General features: G+C 35.3%; 2 protein-coding genes across 2 annotated transcripts; one reads left to right on the top strand and one right to left on the bottom strand.

The window, feature by feature from the left end:
• Positions 1 to 6,780: 6,780 nt before the first annotated feature.
• On the bottom strand, positions 6,781 to 10,670 carry LOC128992016 (putative gamma-glutamylcyclotransferase CG2811). The gene is made up of 4 exons (XM_054415353.1): positions 10,577 to 10,670; positions 9,579 to 9,785; positions 8,491 to 8,720; positions 6,781 to 6,982 (listed from the first exon to the last, which is right to left on the bottom strand). The coding sequence occupies exons 1-4, from the start codon at positions 10,577 to 10,579 to the stop codon at positions 6,949 to 6,951; spliced, it is 474 nt and encodes a 157-aa protein (XP_054271328.1). The 5' UTR covers positions 10,580 to 10,670; the 3' UTR covers positions 6,781 to 6,948.
• LOC128993011 (uncharacterized) lies at positions 10,492 to 23,337 on the top strand. Its single transcript, XM_054416762.1, has 8 exons — positions 10,492 to 10,677; positions 12,814 to 12,991; positions 13,523 to 13,695; positions 13,922 to 14,226; positions 15,399 to 15,578; positions 17,218 to 17,363; positions 21,391 to 23,114; positions 23,320 to 23,337. Exons 2-8 carry the CDS (start codon positions 12,919 to 12,921, stop codon positions 23,335 to 23,337), a joined length of 2,619 nt encoding a protein of 872 aa, XP_054272737.1. The 5' UTR covers positions 10,492 to 10,677; positions 12,814 to 12,918.
• The last annotated feature ends 12 nt before the right edge of the window (positions 23,338 to 23,349 follow it).

Raw genomic sequence — 23,349 nt, 5'->3', positions numbered from 1 at the left:
ACGTGCACCACTCGTCACTAGAGTATATCGACGTGCTGCGTCGCCATTATACTGCACATACAGTATAAATATTTAGAATGTTGTCTGACAGCAGTAACACAGAGAGTGGGTAGAGAATGCGTCAGCAGATCACACGTGCACCACTCGTCACTAGAGTATATCGGCGTGCTGCGCCGCCATTATACTGCACAAACAGTATAAATATTTAGAATGTTGTCTGACAGCAGTAACACAGAGAGTGGGTAGAGAATGCGTCAGCAGATCACACGTGCACCACTCGTCACTAGAGTATATCGGCGTGCTGCGCCGCCATTATACTGCACAAACAGTATAAATATTTAGAATGTCGTCTGACAGCAGTAACACAGAGAGTGGGTAGAGAATGCGTCAGCAGATCACACGTGCACCACTCGTCACTAGAGTATATCGACGTGCTGTACTTCCATTATACTGCACAAACAGTATAAATATTTAGAATGTCGGCTGACAGTAGTAACACAGAGAGTGGTAGAGAATGCGTCAGCAGATCACACGTGCACCACTCGTCACTAGAGTATATCGACGTGCTGTACTTCCATTATACTGCACAAACAGTATAAATATTTAGAATGTCGGCTGACAGCAGTAACACAGAGAGTGGGTAGAGAATGCGTCAGCAGATCACACGTGCACCACTCGTCACTAGAGTATATCGACGTGCTGTACTTCCATTATACTGCACAAACAGTATAAATATTTAGAATGTCGGCTGACAGCAGTAACACAGAGAGTGGGTAGAGAATGCGTCAGCAGATCACACGTGCACCACTCGTCACTAGAGTATATCGACGTGCTGTACTTCCATTATACTGCACAAACAGTATAAATATTTAGAATGTCGGCTGACAGTAGTAACACAGAGAGTGGGTAGAGAATGCGTCAGCAGATCACACGTGCACCACTCGTCACTAGAGTATATCGGCGTGCTGCGTCGCCATTATACTGCACAAACAGTATAAATATTTAGAATGTCGTCTGACTGGAGTTTGTTTGGATTGCCCTTCTCTCCGATCTTTTGTGTGAGCTTCATCTCAAACATCTCCATCTTCAGCCGTCTCGAGTCTCGACTCGGTGTTATGCATTCTGTATCTCATTGAATGTAATACACGACACTGATATAACATGTTCAAATATTTATATTTTACATTTCTTTAAGAGTTGAATTCTTTTACAGTGCCAGTATTAAAGTGCTGTATGACCTCATTAATGCCTATAACATGTAAGGATTACACGTAAATAAATCCACTACAACAGAACAACACTTTTGGTTTACTATGTGTTATATTTGTTGACGGTGGTACATTTGACATTTGGTACAGGTTTTTACATGGGTATCGTCTTTGCAATTATCTACGCAAATTGACATTTTCTGGTTTTTGTTAAGGGGATGCTTAAAAGCCTGGGCCCTGTAATATCGATCGTCAACCTAATTTTTTATATAGTCACTATTAGACTGTCGTTTTTGCTTCTAAACTACAACTGCCCGTCAACATAGATCAAATTTCTGTGCAGTTTTTGATAGCGAGGTACGATTATGGTATATCACAAGGGGAAGTAATGACTTGAAGACGCCATGAGCAGTTCAAGAAAGCAACATCAATGACAGGAAAACTAAATCCAAACAAGACTAGAGAAATAATGCAGTAATCTAGCAGGAAATAAACTATGAAAACAATACGGTAACGATTGTAACACCCAACTAACTAAAATGCTGGATTTCGCAATGATTACGTAATGACTACCTAATGCAAAAGAATGCAGCAAATCCAATATGACTTTGATGAGGTTTGGCGTTGAACATACTTTTAACCAGATATCGAAAGAGCAAGGTAGAGTATTTCAGACAAAACAGTTTTCACATTGCCTCCGTCAAACAGTCCAACGATTCAAGTGAATAATCGTTGGAGTATTTGACGGAGATGATGTAAAACATGTTTTTATTCAAACAAAAAAGACTAAGGGCCAGAATTATGAATGTGTTCACATTTCTAACCCAGCGAGGCTAAATTATGACCTAAGAGAAAACCTTACATCCACTGGCTGAATAATATTCTATTCTTACCACAGACAAAAGACTTATGAGACAACAGATGAAATTTAATAGAGGCCATCTTGAGTGCCGTCACACGTCCAATTAGAAATGACGAGAGCGGCGTCAAAATAAGGAACAAAAACATGCCAGTAAGAGGACCCGGGTTGAAACAACTATCAACAGCAGCGGCGCCTAAGACAACAGGAAGAGGCCTTGAAAGGGTCCACCTGGCTCTAATGTGGGCAAAAATAATGCCATAGTCTAGCCAGACTAGACACTTGTGAGCTCTAGATAAAGTGAGGTCTTGACACAGTCAAATTAAATTGTAGGCTGTGAGCCAACGTGGAACAGAGATCTGGATGTTCAGAGAGATGGATTGGCTTGAGGTTGTCACTTGGGGCTTAGAACAAACTATGGTGAATGTGTTAGATAGGGTTTGATACAGATTCCTTATGATTGGGACACTGTTAATTTGATATGAAAGGGTTGCCTTGCTTTAGAATTTGTTTGACATTCTGAATATGGAATCTTAAGACTTGTGGCTCAAGTAAGATCTTGGTCAAATTCAAAACAGACTCACGGCAACAGAAAAATCATATTGGAACCTAATAAAATTATTAAAGTAAACTTGTATCAAAGACTACCAAAATAAGAATGTAAAAACTATAGTGCAGCCCGTTTTTATAGGGTAAACCGTCTTAGCTATACGGTTCAGAGACTTAGTGAAATGATTAGGGAATTTAGAGAGGAGAGAATTTAGCTTTAGGCTTGAGTAATGGAATAGGAATAAAGATTTACCTTAAATTAATTCTTTATAAGCTTGATTACTTGTCTTGAGGTTAAATAAATGTATTAGTATTGAAGAAAGAGAAAATCCTTATAACTTGTTAAAGATACTTAAATAGTGTAGAGAAAATCACCAACAAATGAAAGTAAAAATGACTGAGTACAAAATTTTAGATGTATTTCTTGAACATTCAGAACATTATTTTTAAAAACAACAATAATCATATGCAAATATTGAAAACCCCAAAAACATGTGTTGGAGGCAGACTAGAAGAAAAATAAACCATAGAATACTTAACACTTGGTATTTCACAAAAATAATCAAAAAAAGTCTTATTACTTTTGAAAATAAAGTATTGAGAAGTATTCTTTTACCAATTAAAGACGGAGAATCGTGGAGAAAAAATAGGGAATTGTGGGAATTGTATAAGAAACCAGATATAGTGGGAGTAGTAAAGAATAGAAAGTTGAGGGGGCTGGGTCATCAACTCAGAGGAGAGAGGTGGTAAAGCAGGTGATAATAGGTACTCCGGAGGACAGGAGACCATTGGGAAGACCAAGGATGCGATGCGTTGACGAGGTTACAATAAAGGACCTTATGGGAATGGGAGCAGACCTAGAGCTGGCAGAAGACAGAAGATCTTGGAGGCACATGGTTGGCAAGGCCAAAGACCGCCAAGGCTATTGGTATCAAACGTAAATGTTGTTCGATTAATAATCAAATTTTATTTGAACAGAACATTATGGTATGCAAATCCGTAATATGAGTCAGAGTTATCCTTCAGACTAGACTTTGAAATAGAGTAAGACCCCGATCCCTTCTCCAAAAGACTTTTGTTTATTCCAACAAAAGCTTTTGTTATTATTTGAGATTTTCCATTATGTTTGACAATTGTGTAAGCAATTTCAGATTTAATATCGAGAATGTTAGGCTATTCTTGTATACGATAGGGAGAATATCCAGTATGTTCCTAATTTATAACTATTCTTAACATCTAAAAATAAAAATACTAAATAAGCAACGTCATAATATGATTTAAATAAGAATCTTCAATTACGAGGTGATAAATTTTTTCTTCTGCTTGGCTGAATCTTCATATATGCGGTTCCAATAACCCAGATTTCTTCGCAACATCCGCGTTATTTTGGTTCTACACCGTTCCCAAACAAACTGAATTCGATATGCCCGCTTATTTAGTTAGTGCACAATAAAAGTATCTGAAAATAGTATTCGGAGACGCCTTACACCTGGGCATCCATTGCAGGTTGACCGAGTGCCAACGCAAACTGTGGATGTGCCAGATGGAAGGTATCGATATCATGGCGAGTCATGGGGCATCTCGTCTGGCGTCGTCGGTTTAGTCATTGATTATATATATACACAAGTACGTGAACACGTTTTTAGCATAGATTAAATATACTCTATAGGAGCTTACTGATCTCCTAAAGACGAAATAATTGTCAAGCTATCAGGTAATTTTAAGTATACAAATTATTTTTTTTTATTTTTCCAAATGCTATCTAAATATAAAAGGTTCAGGCCCGATTTCACCAAACTTTTAAACCACCGTTAAGCCTTGCTCTAACTGCAGTTAGCTCTTAACTGACGAAATCGGATTTCACCACTCGCCGTTAGCGCTAGTTTAGACTAAAACCGTCGTTAGATAATTAACTGCCCGATTTTGACCAGTTAACTTCTTTAATCTTTCGTTAAGTAAATATCAGCTGGCTTTAAGTTTAAAGTTTATATGGAAAGGCGAAATGGTAGAAGAGAATACGATACGAATTAGCTTTTGAAAGTAAGTGATGGCAATGAAGAGTAGCCTATGTTGTTCGCCTAACTAGGTGGATAAGAGAAAGGGTTAATGATGTTAATAACAAAGATGAAATCGATTTTATTATTAGATATGAACTATCAAAACGTTTAGCCTTTTTCTTTAGGAAATGAATACAAACCACTGTAGTGGTTTGTGTTTAGGCTATCCCACTTTTATCCCGACTAAAAAGAGTGTCCCGGCTCTTCTACCAACATTATCAAATTTATTATTTCATTGTTCGAAAAAATAGTTTCCTTCTCCCGGCTTTGGGTAACCCTAACTATAGAATAACCAACACAAGTAGACTTCTCATCCCATTGTAAATTTTGAAGCAAGATTTTCGTGTCTAGTTCATGTACGTGACACATGGGCGCTAGTGTCGACGAACCTTTGTTTCTATTATTTTAGGGTTAATTTCTTGATTTGTGCTTTACTGTTTGGTTATATAACTAGGGGACGAGTTATTGTTTATGATTAGATCATATTATTTGGTTAAACGAGGTTTTAAATGGCTGTAATAACGGGAAACAAATTGTAAACAAAACACGACCTCTACATAAACCGTACAGAACTAACAATAAAATTGTCTTCAGCTGTTCCATAAGGATGAGAAATCTACAAAGGGAAAGGGAGTATGTTTTATCTATGCCCTAACCCAACGTTCAAACAATTGTTTTGCGTTCGGTCAGGCGTAAGTAAACCAAAATATAAACCTAAATTGTCATTATTCTGCTAATATTTTATAGAAAATAATTATTTTTATGTTATCTTTATTGTGTCCCGTTCTTGTAATTCTTTTGACTCCTGTTTTTCACTACTTCAAATGTACCAAACTGAGTGAATAAACAGAATATTGAACATCCCTGTAAAAAGTTGGATTTTGAGTCTCGACTCGACCGCAAAACTCAAACCAATTTGTTCCTCGAATATGTTTGATCAACATTGCTTTGCCTTTATTTACTTATGCTAATTGTTTTGGTATTTATTCTTGCTTTCTGTTGTTATTTCGCTCAGAATCTATTGTATTCCTGTAAGCTTTACTGTCTCCAGTTTTGTTTTCACTACCTCATAAATCATAAACACTAATTTATTTTCTAGGTTATGTTTAATTGCTCCCGTAACAGCCCGGTATTATGACAGTTCACTGCCACCGCCACCTGGATTTTACTCTAAACTCTCTTTTATAAAACCAGCGTTAGTATTGACGCGTTTTCGTTGGTGAAACCAAATTTCCTTGACAGAGGTTTAAATCATCGGTTAGTTTTAACCGAAGTTTAACTAAACCATCGTTAGCGAGAATTTGGTGAAATCGGGCCTAAGTCTCCTGGTATTACAACGATAATGCTAAGCTTTCGCTGTATATGTTGGCCTGAAATAAGAAAATATAATCGAAATCAGCGCACTTAATCAAACAAGAAACACATGCTTATATCAGCAGTCTACTGATTTTTCGGATTTGGCTTTTCTTCCTGATTCGGCATCAGTGATATTCTCTCGAATCAATCGACAGCGTATCAATTATTTAATTGCTTAAAAGCAAATTTTCCACACCTCCAATTACTTTGAACTCTGAAACTCCGATGCGGAGTTAATTACTGAAAATACACATCTATAATTTGTGCTGAACACGTAATGCGAATGTGTTTCGTTCGCATTATCAAAGTCGGGTATGTGAAGCTCTGTAATTTAGCTCTGAAATGCGAAAGGTATTCGCATATCAAAAGGTTTGTTTCACTACGATATCAGGTGACATACAAACAGATCTCGTTAACAGTGTCACCAACTGCTCGACAATTACTATTGCCAATGCAGCCAACTACACGACGCTAAATTACCCGGTTGTTTAAATAACAACCTAGTGTTCGCTTACAGCTTGTAATCAGCAAAGAACTTTGGCCAGGTGATTACAAATCTCCGTTTCAGCGGGGTGGCGGGAAAACACGCCTCTCTGGGATACCCTTCATCTACTCTACACAGAGTAATTATGATATCGATCATCATCTTTGCATATACTATACCTTGCCTTTTCTCACAGTTATCAAGTGTTTTAGCCTACGCATTGCAGTTAAACGTTTAATTAGAGTAAAGGATAAATAAATACAGTCATATATTTAAAAAATGTATTGTTACATTACGGAATGTATAAATTCAATATTGAGACAAATAAAATCATAACACATATCAACGTCTTGTACGGTACACAAAATATACTAAAAATATCCTCATTGTATTTGCTACGTCTTCACTAAATTAGGTAAATGTATTTAGGTTATTTTAGAGGACGTCGTCTATGGTTGACTCATTATTACTGAAACAAAAGTTGAAATGTGAATATTTTAACTATTGTATCGTTTTAAGCTACAAAATAAATACAATTATCAATTATCAATCATTGAACTGTTTTATTGTGAAAACTATTAATATTGACTATTTGATACTGAAGTCTTTTCGACTAGATTTCAAATTTTACGTACGAGGCGAAGCCGAGGTTGAAAAATGAGCGAGGGGTTGCCCGTGTGGTGAATTTTATTTTTAGTCATATTGCACCATTATTTGAACAAACTATGTTACAAAACTAAAATATTTTTCAATGAAAGATAACATCTCAAAACTACAGTACTACTAACTTGTTTTCAATTTAATTTGCTAATGGAAACAAGAAGCTGTTTAGTAAGTGATTTAATCGTGACTATTACGATTGTGTTAGTGTACATTATGCTATCGATATGTCAAAATATTTACAATAAGGCAGAAATAAGCTAAAATCGGTACATCGTTTCGATACATGCAATTGTTTACTATCGAAATTTACAACCGAGTTGGCAATAGCTATTATTTACTCCCTAGAGGCTAAACCCGCTTTTTACTATTTTACTCCCTAGAGAGAGAAAATGCTACTTTAGACCCCCAACACATGCATTCAAAACGGCTGTTTTTGTTGCAGTATGACGAAATGTAAATTTGCATTATTTCAACTAGATTTGTTAAAAGCCAATTCAAAGGTTTTTGGATCAGAGACATAGCAAGTATACGTTACTATGAACTATGAGTATACGTTAACTATGAATGATCTTTCTATATATTAATAGGCAAGCATGTTTCTTTAAAACCTTTTTTCTCAGCTCGTGTGCGTCGTAGGGAAAATCTATGCATACTGTTAGAAAGATATTTTCCTGTAGGTGTGCAGAATCCTATTATAAATTAGAATAGGCTCAAAGATAAGGACAAAAAATTAATTTGAAATTAACAAAAAATTAACATGGGCTTTATGGGTTGCCATGATGGTGACGAAATATAAACAGAAAATCAAAACAAATTCCAATCACATGTTTTATTTACAGAGTGGGGTGAAAAATAGAGAAGTATGTAAAGTGCAATTGGATTTTTTAGCTAGAAGTGGTTAAGCTGTGGTGGAATATCTTTGAAGATGGACCTTTTTAATACGATCATGTGTTCATACGTGTCAAATCAAAACAAACAAACTGGCATAATATATTCTTGGAATTTGACATACTTAATCTACTTTAATAAAATCACTTTGTCATTAGCTAATCATTAGAGAATATTATCCAAATCAACCAATGAATAAATTGTTATTTAATTATAACCTTCAAATTAAGTGATGGTTAATTGCTTTGAAAATAATTAAATTAAATATTTATGTACATATTTATGGTCGAGTTTCGACCACTGGACGACCTCTAGTTTCTATAAATATACAATAACTCATAAAAAAATCTAGAATTTAATTTTCATTCAGCCTTATAGCCCAGAATGACTTCAACTTTAAAGTCATACGTGGGGTCTCTCTTGTACCTCTCCATGTAGACCAACCCATGGTCCCCAGCTGAGGAGTATGACGTCATCATGGGCAGCTGCAGCATACTGGGCTTGTGTCCGTTAAGGAAGTATGTCCAGCAGTGTTCTTCCCTGTCATCCAGCAGGATACTCTCCTTTCTCCTGGTGTAGTAGGTGGGATAATCCTCCAGGATATCCAGGTTGGAAAGCATCTTGTCGTCTATTTCATACACCTCTCCCTGAATGTTCTGTGACAAGGGGTGGAAGGGATGATTAAAATGTGTAATTTACTCTCTGAGCTTACAAAATAAGTTGTTCATGGGAAAATAAATTTAAATAATTTGAATACAAAAAATACGCTGAATTTCAATGGATTATGGGCAACATGAATAAAGAGGCTTTTAAATCCATTAATTCCGATAACGATGGCGTTGGACGTTGCATTGGAAATCATGCAATGAAAAAAATATACGTTAACTAAAAACATTAAAAAGGATGATTATTTTGTATCTATTCTTGATTCGATCATTCCAATGAAGGTGGCATTGTAAACAAACAAAATGTGTTTGGCCAATTTATGTTTTTCAAAAAGGGAAAATTTACATGACAATCGATTGATCCAATATGCATAGGATACATCCAATGAATAATGTGGAGAAATGTGTTCAAGAATGGTAATCATATACATACAACACTTTAGTCTCAAAATTAAAACTAACTGTACTATTTATTCCTTAAACACAAGTTGAATATAACACAAAATATGACACCAAAACTGTAATATTATGGAAACAAAATATCAAAAATGCACAAATTGAGTCTTGATTTATAATTTCACTTGCATAAGGATTTGTTTCTAATCCAAGAGATTACGTGTACAAAAATGTAATAGTATTGAACAAGTTGTGTTTAGTATAATGGACTAAGAACATTTGTTCTTGATCAAAAATAACAGTCGTCTTTACAATTAAGGTCTTCTTGAGTGCCTTTACCATTACCATCAGCGATAAAGAAATGCTGAATCACATCACATTTATTTGTGAATAAAAAATCTCAAAAAGTGTTAATTTTCGTAAATTATTAGTTAGATTGGCTACTGTATTTACATTCCCTGTTCCTGGAACATCCAGCAGAAAGGGGATGTTGTATCTGGAGGCTATCACTAGAGGGTACTTCACTGCAGTTCTCCCTTCTCCCACAAAATTTGCAGTTCCATTTTCAGGCTTTGTTAACCAATGGTGGTTGGGTTCTCCTCTTTTGAGGGTTCCGTAGACGAAGACCTTGAAAAATGCGCCAATCCCTGAACCACCACTCTGAAACCGTAAATGAAATACAACTCTACAATAACAGTATGATGCGTAAGCAACTGTAGAAGAATAAAAGTTAATTAAACAAAAGCCGTTTACATGCTTTACAGGTCTAAAGTAGCTCTTTTACTAGCCCAGTCATATTAGGGTTTTAGATGGAAGTTATAGTTCGGCCGCTTAGAAAACGACCTGCGCGCTAATGCTAAACCAATGCTGGAGGAGGTCGTTTTCTAAGCGGCCGAACTATAGTGGCGAAACTGTGCACATGTGTAGTACAAGTACCCAGTAACAACATACAGTATCAAAAATCAACATCCGTGCATGCTGTGCTACCTTTCACTTTTTTGCCAATATTTCAGCAACCGTTGGAAAAACAGAACTTATAAATATAGATAGATTTTGATCAAACTTGGTTAATTTATTTATTTTATAATCAGCTACCAATAATCTACTAAATCAAATACTCACTTTATTGCCCTCCCTGTGTATAATGTTTTTTCCATAGTGTCTTAAGGGTCTTAAGTAAAATCACTTTGGGAGTCTTTGAAAAATCTTTTTTACTCCTCATCAGCTGATCATGAATAAAACTCGAAGTAGAGTAGATTAGATTGAGTCAGTCTCAGTCAGTGTTGTAAGGGAAGGGATTGTATAGGAAACCTAACCTCTACAACGAGAAGAAAAGAAAATTGAGAGTAGAAAATTGTCTGATTAGTTAATTTTTAAAAATTGTTTGCCACTGAATCATTATGTCTCCATGTGATGTGTTGTAATTCTACATTTGAATAGCACAAACTTACCATATTTGTGGAAAGGTTTATCAGTTTTCAAAGGTTAAATTGTGTTCAATGGATAATGCACTCAACTTCTGACACTGACAGATCCCACTCCAACTCCACAAGTAAGAAAGACGTCTTGATTCTTGAGAGAGAAAACATTACATGAAAAAAATTGTTGGTAAACAACGGTTATATTAGGCAAACATTAAAATCAACAGGTTTTAGCCCTATAAATTTCATGGCCTGCCTAACCTTAATTTACGACAATTTTTAATCAAAAAGATCCAAGAGTCATCTCTGCTAAGTAAATCTTACCCACTTGCCGCTTTTGATTTGGTTTCGTCCTAGAACAAAAGAGGTTGGACTTTTCTTTGATTTCCTCATATTCTTTTGTTTTCCATCCACTTAAACTTCAATCATGTACCGGTATTCAGTTTATATCACTTGTGCTTTTGCCAATATAGTCTTGGTAGGACCTACGTAGCCTAAAGGTATGGACCTGAATATCTACCTTAATTACCTACCCTATAGGCTAAGCTTAGTGGTTTGACACGAAGGAATTTTTATGACAAATTAAATTGCATTTTCATATCCTGGTTAAAATAACAAGTGTGAATAACTTGATTGTAGGCCTAATAGCCTAACAGTAACTTAGAAACCTGATTATCCGAAGTAAGTTGATTGGGGATTGGGCCTATTCGGATGGGGATTTTGGATGATCAGGGCTGCACTTGAGTAGGCCCTATCTGTCCTACACTCCTTCGAATGAATATTAAGCTATATCGATCGATATATCGATCATTTGATTATTTCATTCAGTTAACCAAACTTGATATAAGTTAAGGGTAAGGGTATGAAATGAAATAATCGATTCATCGAAAATTTCATTCAAATGAGTGTCTAACTTAGCACGGATAGTAAAGTGCAGCCATGATCGGTTATACTTACTCGGGAATTAAGCAAAAAACATCACCATAAGCCTACATTTTGTTCTCAGATTTTTTTTTATACCCTAACTTACCTTAGGCTAAACTTACAGTACCGGTAGGCCTACAGTTGCTCTCTTAAAATGCATATGCTTGTATCTACGCCAGAGGCATTTTTGTAATGAAGTAATTTCAAACACTTTTAAGGGAAAGCGGTCCAAACCAATAAAGTTTTGTGGATTTAAAAATAAGTTAAATACCGTACATTTTATAAATAAATATGATAATTTAACAAAGAATAAATTATATGAACCAACAACAAAATACAGATATTAAGATAAAAATACGTATAAAAATTAACAATTTCAACAAATGTTGATGGACAATTGGTTAGTTAGGTTAACCTAACCTAACTAACCAAACTTGATATATTGAATGAAACACTGGTAATCGATTTATCAAAAATTGCATTGGAATGAGTGTAAGTTGGGACATAAACTACAGTAAAGTGCAGCTATTACACTCAAAATTTATCTGAATAGCTTAAGTAGGCCTAATTGTAGATTTGGATATTGGGATTCGGTTTGTTGGATTTCTAATGTAAACTACTGAATGATAGGGTAAGTTACTCAAGTAACTTAAGTTACAGTTCCGCAGAGAACCTAAGTTACAATAGCCTATGTAGGCTAAATTTATTAAACTTTTTATCGGATGAAATATTTGTTCGATTAACTTAGCCTAGTAACTTACTTACATTAGGTCTGTAACTTATATCAGATAATTTTTCATGCAATTAATATCGATTGTTCGGAAATACGCATCCCAATTAGAAAACGATCAGACTTCATATCGGAATGAATTATATACCTAGAACGTTCTCAAGGTTTTGGGTCTTTTCAACAAGCTCCGCTTTCTAATTGAAGTTTTGTTTAGGATATTTTTATTATATTTCGTATCCAGCATGTGTTTTAAGTTGTATTTACAACAAACAAGATAAATCAATTCTTTGTTTGTTTTTAGAAAAAAAAATTGCATACCGGTACCTAACTTAATACCTTATAGAATTCCTATGTCAAATTTTAGGCCTTTTTATAGTTTGGGAATGGCAAAATGTTTTGCGTATTTGAGTGTGGTAGGCTATATCTGAAAAAAGGGTTGAAAACACTGGTCTAGCATTTTGTACACCTGGGTTAGTTACACAAGTGGATGTATGTAGTCTAGATATAACATTTTGAAGAAAACCCCTTCTCATTGATTACGATGTTTAAATTATTATTACATTTTAAATCTGTTTAAGGAAAACTGTTGGCTGTGACATGTCTACTTTTTCAGAAGCAATTCATTAAGAAAATTAGTTAGGTCTAACTGAATAACGTAGTTTTTGTTAAAAGCACCCATGCTTTTATCAAAATTCCATTCTCTAAGACCACTAGAACGATGGAATACAATGAAATGGATCCTAATATACACGCTCCGTCTACATCTGGCACTTCTACATTCAGGAGTTCTGGTAAGTTAGCATGCTATCAACTCGCCAGGAATGATCTACTGAAACCAAAAAAAAAATAAGTCCTTATTTAGGCTAAAGATTTTCTCTCGTAAAAGAATATTACACTTTTGATCAAATTTGTAGTCACAGAAAAAAGTTATTTTGCTGAATATCTACCTACTTTCTTTGTACCTAGGGGTGGCTAAAATGTTTAACTTAAGTTACTTGAACACCGTAAAGGAAGAAGTATTGGTATGACTGAGCTTCATTGCATTTTATTAAACCATCAACCTAATTGGATAATACTGCCAAGATCAGATAAGAAAAGCTGATAAGAACGTTTCCATTACAACAAGGTAGAAAAGATAAATTGCCATTGATCTACCCAGCAAACTTATTGCTATTTTAATTAGCTTGGCAGAATATTTCATTCAAATTGCATATTCTCAGCTTTGGAGAATTCATCCATTAAGTTAGACAACATGTTCTTTGTATGACATTTCTATACCTATTTACGGTATATAGGCTACCCTATAAACTTTTTGTTTGCAGATTGTGAGAGTGATTCTCTTTTAGCATCAATTTTTGAAAAGGAATTTGACAGAGATATTGCAGAAAGGATTGCAGAAATATCAGAAATAGGTGACCGTATAACTGAATGTCGACAATACCTAAACAGACTACGGAAAGAAGCTACAATCAAGTATTACTCAACGTTGCCTCAGGTTAGTAGCTTAATATTGTTTAAAACGGTGATTTAAACTACTTAGTTCGGCTGATCTATGTAGTGGAAATAGAGTTAATGTAAATTCGCTTAGTTTGCAGGTTTGCTGTGGTGAGGGTATTTTAGTATTCAAGTGTTGCAGTAGGCCTAGTGGTAAACATTAAATGTTCTATTGTAATAGTTTCCCTATTATTGTATTTCAATACATTGTATTTTTTATTTTACAGGATCTAGAACCTGATGAACAACCAAGTATACATCCAGCGGTTATGAATATAATTGGTAAGAGGCCTCGAAGTACAATACAAACGGAACAGTTCTTGGCATCAAACTATGCCGAACAGAAGCGCGACACGAGGACAACTAGGACTCAACTCTGTAAGAAACGCAAGTCTGGACATTTACCCAATGTTAGAGCAAAAAAATCTGCGAAAAATGATTCAACAGTCCAACCTCAATACATTCCACCTAAAATTCCAGGAAATCCTCAGGAAAATTCATCTGTGCGAGGAAACACCAAGATGCATATGAGGTTTGTAGCTCTAAAATACTATTTATATGAATACTAAAATACTTACTTGAATAAATAAATAAATACAACATTATCTGATTTATTGCGTCAGCTTAGTTACTAAATACAATTTTTACAAAACTAGCCTAATATTTACAAACATTTCAAAAGCTTTGAGGCATGGTGGTTTGGATTATTATTTAGAGCTAGTTTGAATATTCATCAGGATGGAACAAGTGGCCTCCATCCATATGGAGACACAGAATCATGTTCTTTTTGAAATGCTTAACCTTCAAATCTCTAACAGTTTTGGGAAGTGTGTTAAAAATCTTGATAGCATACCGTGGGTAGCATTTCAGGGATCTGCTTGGACGACATCGGGGCATATCAAAGTCTACTGCATTTCGTGTTTCATAAGTATGTTGGTCTCTCCTTCTGTCAAAGTCAGTTTCCTTTAATTTCAGGAGACCAAGGATGTTGTACACATATTGGCTGAACACAGTTAGTACCTGCCGTTCTTCAAAAATCGGGCCACTGTGGTCATAGTATCACGCAAATGTATTCACCCAAAGTTCCATCTTTTGCAAGTTGATGTGCAAGCTGAACAGTGACCCCACAGGACCAATGCTTACATTTTTTGTTAAATATTTCCTTCCAACCAGGATTTAAGTAACCTATGTTTATTTTCAGTAACAGTTTAAGTTAGGCCTAAATACTTTTGAAACACAAGGTACCATATCCAACTTGTTGTCCGAATTGTTCTTGACTAAAAACTGACTAGGCCTATGAATGCAGCTACACTTATCCAAACTTAGTATGTGTACATGTTTTCTTAACATTGTTATGTCTTACTAAAGTTTTCACGAGTTCGTGGTCTGGTTGGTTCTGGCTTGTATTCAGAGCCAAAAAATCGAGCTTTAAACAGTTGACATGGAACAGTTGTCTCCCATTTCAAGTATTGACCCAAGCCAACACAAATTGTCAAACCGAGTTGATTTGATCCATTCTATTACTAGTAGTTAAACTTCTCTCCTTTCTTCTAGATGATTTAGAAACTAGTGTAAATCCTATAGAATCATTTAAGTTAGAATTCAACTCACAGTTGGAAAAGAAAGACTATGATCTGTTTCACAAACTTGAGTTTCATGAAGTAGTTGAGTTTGATTTTGAAGTATGACTTGTCTATGTTCCAGAGTCCTGATAGGCAATGTTGCTAAACAGATTGAACAAGACGGCAATTTCAACCCAGCTACACACAAGTGGATGGTTTATGTGCGCTCAGCCCCTGGCTCTCTGGCTGTTGATGAGCAAGTTTCCAAAGTACATTTTTTCTTACATCCTAGCTACAAACCAAACGATGTTATAACTATATAGTAAGTAACCCAAAGAAAAGTAAGTTTTATTTTTAAGGGTGTAGCATAGAGCACAAGGGCCTAGTTTTTTAGGATTTGTTGAGAGGATAGCAGGCTTAAAACCTGAATGGGAAAGAGTCCAAACTGGTACAGGAAACACAAAACTTTACACTGTATACACAAAACAGTGAAATATTCTAATGTTTTGTGTATATAGTTTAAAGTTTTGTGTTTCCTGTGCCAGCTTGGACTCTTTCCCCTTCAGATAAGCCTGCTATCCTCTCAAAAAATCCTAAATAACTTTTATTTTTGTTTAACATTTTAGTTTATGTTCTGAAGTTGGAGGGTTGCTACAGTTGCAAGGTTGTTAAGCCAGTTTTATTAAATAATTTCTTGAACAGCTTTTTATGTGTTATTTAATTTACGGAAAGTAAATAATATGTCTAATAACACTTAAAACATATATTTACACTTACCATCTTTTTATTTACCGTCTTGTGAGGTAACAGTATAAAAGAGTAAATATATGTTTTAAGTGTTATTAGACATATTTTAATTTACTTTCTGCACAGTTTTACTGGGATCCCGGTTTACCACCAAAGCCATAATTTGAAGCATTGGCATTCTTGCATAAATTTTATGTACCTACCACAAAGGGCTATATCATTGGCCAATAGAAACTCTTATAAAGTGAGCTAGTGGTCAATTTGTATTGTAAATAACTTATTGCTCTATCATTAAAATGCAAGTCCCATTTCTCCTAGTAGAAGGTTACTTTAAAGACACTCCAAGATTATAAAAGATCATTATAAAGATGTTATCACAATCTGAGAGACAGAGTTTTGCCGAACTTGCAGGAGATGATTTTTTAAATGCTTGATGAAGATTTCAAATAGTTACTTTTTGACTTTACTGCCACACTGCACACCTATTATAAACTTAGTGCTTTACCTATTGTTGTTTTGTTAGAAATATAGGAGGATAACAGACAAAATGTAAATAATGTATAAAAACCCCTTGACCTTGGGCCCACCCAAAATTAAACCGCCCCTGCTCGATGCCCTATAAAGTTATAAGGTCAAGGGACAACATTATTAACCCTGCATTTGGCAAATTACTATTGACTAGTTGCTAAAACTATTTCCTCCACTGGAAAACAACTAGTACCTAGTTGTTTGAGCATAATTTTGTTTAAGTTTGAACAGAGGACATCATCGTATTAGATATTGCTTTAGGCCTACATATACAAAGTACAAAGTAACCTATGTACATACAGTAAAAAATGGCCTGCCAGTACCGAGATTTGTAGCTGCCAGATGCAGGGTTAGTAAACATTTAACACGTGTTACACTAAGTTTTCATTTTCTCTTTGCAGAACGGTAAGAATGCACTTGTGGTCAATGTTATATAAACAGAAGGGGAAGTGGAAGGCCTCACTCCTTGAGAAATCTTCGGAAGGTCACCACTACTCCTGTGGTAAAATCACTATTCAGAAAATCCCCTTTTGGGTCATCCACTGTTGGTAAAATATTAGTGAGTTGTTGGTAGATTAACTGTTTAGGCCTATCTGAAAAATAAATTACTAATGGTTGGCAAATACTATAGCTCAAAATAAAATTATTGATCTAAAATATTACTGATAGACAAATTTTAATTTCAGCAAACCTCCATTCACACTGAACCGCAGGGGATGGGGAGAGTTTCCTATGAGGGTTCAACTTCATTTCAAGAACAGTTCAAATAAACCTGCTGATATAATTCATCATCTGAAGCTGAACGGGGCCAGAAGTGGTCACCATACGAGAAGTGAGTACACAATATTGTTGGAATTATTAATTATGAATTGTTAAAGTTATATTACCTTAAAAAAAAATTTTAAACGCTGTTCCAACAAATCTCTTGTTGAAATAATCATAGAAAATATATGCATACAGGCCCATTTTCTTTTTCTTTTGCTCTTACAAGTAAACAGTTCTAACACAATTTTAGAAGAGGAAAGTAATGAAAATGCCCAGGCCCTAGGTCCACAGGTCCGCGATCGTGGAGGGCCCCCGGCTCAAGGAGGGGCCCCTTCTCGCTTAAAAATTACAAAAAAATGTTGTTACTTGTTAGAAGTTATCAAATTTTCTTAGTAACGTCTTGTTTACATTTTCCAAACACTAGAGAACTGTGTTTAACAACTGTTTGTATCTTGCCGTTTAAAGGCATACACAGACTCTACTGTAGCCTATTGTAAGTCTTGTAGTGTAATACATCCTCTGTGCGGTGACTTTTGTTGTGGTTAGCAGATAACGGCAAAGTGATGCTCTATCATATCAGCTGATTACTAAGCATAAAGACAGCACAAAAAGAAAGGAAAATAAGAAAAAGGTACTGGAATCTTTCCGGTAGGGATGTGCCGATTCTCCATATCACCAATTCTGGAACATTGGTTTGTGTATCGAGAATAATTGATCGTCAATACCGCTACCGATATCTAGAAGTGGATAGGAATAATTCGAATGCGAAAATCAATTGACGAAATTCGACCATAGAATTTCGATTTTTTTTCACTACCGCGTCTAAAAAGCAGTAACATAAGGTCAGCTATGTATATGCTTGTGTTAACGCACGAAACACGGCTAGCACATAAATCCAACTGTTAACATTTCTATCACAAGAAAATTCAGAGAGTACAGCTAAGGAGTTACAGTTTTGTACAGTTGAGGAGTACAGTTGAGTTGGTTTTGTTTGTTGTACAGTTTTGCACTAAGGACAATTCAATGTCAGTCAACTAGCTACTGCATCGTCTTGCCTACAAAAAAATATTGTGATTTAGAAAATAATAGTATGCTCTAATGGAAAGAAAATTATATTTTAAATTCTTGTTTTTATTAAGAACATGACAGCTTTGAAATTTAATACAACTAGACATTCCATCCCCATATTAATTTTGTAACCAGATTTTTTAAAGTTTATTTTTTTAGTTAGTAGAAAATAAATCTCGATTCCTAAGCCTAACTAAAGATGTAGCCTATTTTGTCAGACTCGGCAGAATGATATTCAGCTGATCCATAAGGATGAGAAATCTAGGGAGCATGTTTATCCTATCACTAATTAATTATATATCGATGGTTCTATAATACAACCTAATATTCTTGCTATACAAAATGTTTGGCCTATGTGTGTATGCGTTTGTGAGTAAATGTTCAACCTTGTAGACAGTGCTGAATGTGTGTGTAATTTTTGTGAATATTCCATGTGTTATGACTCATTTTCTGTGTATTAATGGTTCAATATTTTTGCTTGTTGTTAAGTTGGCCTACTGATTAATACAGTCTTTGTCTTCTTGTTAGTATTGTTTCTCAAATTCTTAAAATCAGTTGTGATTATTATTACCTACCACACAAATAATGTTGACACAATTTATTAACTTTGGTGTGAATTATACTGCACTTTAATTTGAACTCTGCTATAACACTCATTGACACTTCTACAGTGTGTGTATTGTATTGTGGTAGTGTTCTAAAAATAATGTAAATTTTTTATTTTAATAAATAATAAAGTTGATTTTAATAACTTAATAAATAATAGGCCAAGTAAATACCCTATTATTTTATAAATACCTAGCTAAATTTCTTCCTTCTTATAAACAAATGCCAAAATAGGGAGACAAAAACTTGTTTACAAAAACTTAATAAAAAATAATCCCCCGGTAGAGGGCCCCTTCACAGCATGTGGCTGAGGGCCCCAAATGATCCCAGTCCGGGCCTGAAAATGCCTTTACAAAATTTCTAAATCAATTCTGGTTATGTGTATTGTTTTCTGGGCGGGTATCAACCATAAATCAAATCATCTTTATTTCTTAAAATGTAGGTACAGTTTGGTAGGCCTACATGAAATAGTTATATATTAAATTGAAAAACAGACTGAATGACAATAACACTGGTTTTGCAGAGGAGGAGGGTAGGGTAGCGAATTAGTCACTGGTGCCCAGAAGTTAAAGACCTTCCTTATCACCCTCTCTTTCCCGCTCCCACCACGCTAATTTTTTTTTATGTAGGATGCGGGTGTTAGAATGTTTAGCGCTACATGCTACCATAGCTGTAAAATGATTCCTTTCGGCCGAACCAGTTAATCGGTACAGTAGAACCACCCCAGGTCTGACTATGACAGGACCAGGCTATGGCCTTAAAGGTCAAATAATGGTAGGAGTAAGAAAAAAACTTTTTTACAAGTAAATTACATCTAGATAAGAAAAGTAAACTTTTATGCAACAATGAACATGTTATACTATGAAATAACCTTGAGCCGTAAAAACGTGAGTAATGTATTACTTAAAGTGTTTGTGAAATATTATAAAATATTACTGTAATACATAGGCTTATAGTAGCCTACATACATATTATACAGACCTACTGCAATACATATATAATGTCATAACTTTACCGTGGTAATATTGTGATCATTTTTCATACCTTGGTCGTGGAAAAATCATCATTGTCTTCCTTCATTGCGGCGATATGCTGAACATATCCTGCGGCCGTTTATTCATCATCGTCATATTCCACAATCCTTGCAAAACCCTGGAAGTCTACTGCGGTCATGTAAACATCATCATTGTATTCAGGGTCTCGACAAAATATAGAACATCTCCTACGGTCGCAGAAATAACACCATGTCTCCTGCGATCACTGAAACTTCATTGTAGTAATTTGTAGCGTGAATTTTTAAAAATTGTATGATCTTTGCAAGTCCTGCAATCTCAATTAAATTGCAATTGTAAAATCTGGGCTCAAGTTTGATTTTCTGAGAGAGCATTCAATCTCCCGAGCTTGTAGGCTGGCTTGGCTCGACTTGAAAATCGAGATGCTCACACACGTCTATAGATGTGTAGGTATAGCTTTTGATGAGAGTCAAGGTTGGATATGCTGTGGAGTCAGTTATGCCGAGGTGGGATATGAGGAGTTCTATTGTAATTTGGTTGAAAGGGTTTCAGTTATTAGATGTTCTACTGCGCATTGAAATCATCTGTTATTTGTACGTTATGGAATAGTTTACACACAATATTTAATAATCTTCAAACATGTACAGTAGACTCCCTCTTATCCGGACACCTTTTAACCGGACTACACTTGGCGGATGTGACACCTCTTTAACCGGACAATTTTTATCAGCACATCGGTTTAACCGGACTTAATTGGCAGGAAGTGGGTGGTACTGAAACAACTGTTCTCGTGGGAAAGATTTGAGACTAGTGATCACGAGTCTAAATACAATTCTATCCTAAATTTAAGCCAAATACTGTATACAGTATGCAAGTTCTTGGGGATGTCGGTTTAACCGGAAAACCCGCTATCCGGACTGGCCTCGGTCGCGAGGAGTCCGGATAAAAGGGAGTCTACTGAATTGAGATTCTTGCTTTTTAGAGATCTATATACAACCAAGTAAAGAAGAAAAATCGTGTGTTCTGATTTCATTTAGACAATAGTCAAATTCCTTTTATCTATTAAGAGAGGTAAAACAGAAAGAATGGATTTAAAATATAAATTATCCTGATCAGGAATTATGATACCTCCACCCAATAGTACGTATTAGCTGCCAGTAATTTTTAGCTCTTTCTCCTTTTTAAATTAGCACTTTGTTTATCAGACTATTATAAAAATGGAAATTACAATAAAAAAAATCAATCTTATAACTGTTATTTAAAGCTGTTTAGCAATGTCTCAAGCAGTTTTATCAGTAATTCCCTTTGAACAATATTAGTGTTTTGGCAGCTTCCATTCTTTTCTATTTGTCAAATTTTCCTAATGAAATTAATAACTAAAATAATTTCTTAATTAATCGGTTTCAGGTGCTGAGACTTACGCTGACCTGTGGTTGTACCCAAACAGAAGAGCTCAGGGGTCAAAGCTGGACAATTCTGACTACATTCTGTCTTTGGCAAGTGACATGCTGAAGGAGGAAGTGCCAGACTTTACATCAGAAGTGATCTGTGGCAAGTGTCACACAACTAGTGAGGGAACTGATTCTCACAACTGTACTTGCAGCATCAAAGACAACACCTTCGATGAAGGCAGCACCGCCATGATTGCTGATGACTCTTCTGCTTCTTCCTCTGAAGAATCTGATTTTTCTGAAGAATCTCATTCCCCTGAAGAAACTGATACCGCTGATTCTGAGGATTTTCATGCACCATCTACATCAAAAGCTGCACCAAAGCCTTTACCTTGTCATACAACGTGCAACATAAATGATCCTGATGCTCTTCAGGCGTTCTTGCAAGAAGAAATTAAAAGAGAATTGTTTGATGATGATATCATAACTGACTCTGCCGAAAATTGTTGTATACTCTGTGGAAATATTAAGGAAGAAAATGAAGAAATAACTGAATGTAACTGTGAAAATGAGCACAGTGATGCTAACACTCAAGAGGTTAATAAAGCAGGCACATCAGCAATCAATATAGGTTCTACTTCAGAAGTTGGTATGAATCAGCTTAAAAAAATGGAATCAGATATTTTGAACATAGAACCATTGGATTTTATGGATGCTTTAGGAATAAAAACGGAAATAAAAGAAGAGTGTGATGTTTCTTCTTTGGCAGGAAGTGATTCAAAAATATCTCTTTTCCCCTTTGAATTGGATTGTAGTCCAACAAGTATTTTGGAGAGCGAGGAAGTAAAAAAAGAACTTCAAGATTTTCTCGAAAATTTTACTTTAGAAACGAACTATTCAGAAGCTGATGAATTGATACCAACAAATTCAATTACACACTCCTGGCCACTTGAAACCTACTGTGTGTCCAGTGAAAAGCCAAATGTGGCTATAACTATGAATGAATTAGATGGAAAAACAACATTTGTCAATAATAACACAAACCATTTTACCAATGAAATGTCAACGGAAAACAATCAAACAAAAAGTGAAAATGTACTTTCCACGTTTCCTAACTGTTATACTGAGGCAAATGTTGATAGTAATATCAAAATGGAGGAGGTTCCTATTGATGAGTTCATTAATAATATTGTGGACGAGGAAATCATTTTGGACAGTTCTAATATACCTGTTGAAGATGTTTCACTTGGAGAGAGTTTACAAACAACAAATGAAGTACCAAAACCTCAACTGACATTAAAGAATATGGCAAAATCACCTGCAGCACTACACTCTCAAACTCAAGCAGTGTCCCAGAATAAACAAATAAATCTAAATGCAAATAAACAAATAAACTCATTCCAGCCACAAATGAAGGCCCAGGATAATCAAATAATTCTAAATGCAAACAAACCAACAAACTCATTCCAACTACAAGTGGAAGCCCAGAATAAACAAATAAATGTAAATGCAAACAAACCAACAAACTCATTCCAGTCACAAATGAAGGCCCAGGATAATCAAATAATTCTAAATGCAAACAAACCAACAAACTCATTCCAGCCACAAGCAAAGGCCCAGGATAATCAAATAAATGTAAATGCAAACAAACCAACAAACTCATTCCAGCCACAAGCAAAGGCCCAGGATAAACAAATAAATGTAAATGCAAACCAACCAACAAACTCAATCCAGCCACAAGTAAAGGCCCAGGATAATCAAATAATTCTAAATGCAAACCAACCAACAAACTCATTCCAGCCTCAAATGAAATCCCAGGATAAACAAATAAATGTAAATGCAAACAAACCAACAAACTCATTCCAGCCACAAGCAAAGGCCCAGGATAAACAAATAATTCTAAATGCAAACAAACCAACAAACTCATTCCAGCCTCAAATGAAAGCCCAGGATAAACAAATAAATGTAAATGCAA

Source organism: Macrosteles quadrilineatus, unplaced genomic scaffold (assembly GCF_028750875.1).
Source record: "Macrosteles quadrilineatus isolate MER2022 unplaced genomic scaffold, UCM_ALF_1.0 Scaffold_4__1_contigs__length_99947679, whole genome shotgun sequence".
Taxonomy (NCBI): Eukaryota; Metazoa; Arthropoda; class Insecta; order Hemiptera; family Cicadellidae; genus Macrosteles; species Macrosteles quadrilineatus.
Note: the sequence above shows the minus strand (reverse complement) of the source record. Positions and strands in the feature narration are given on the sequence as shown.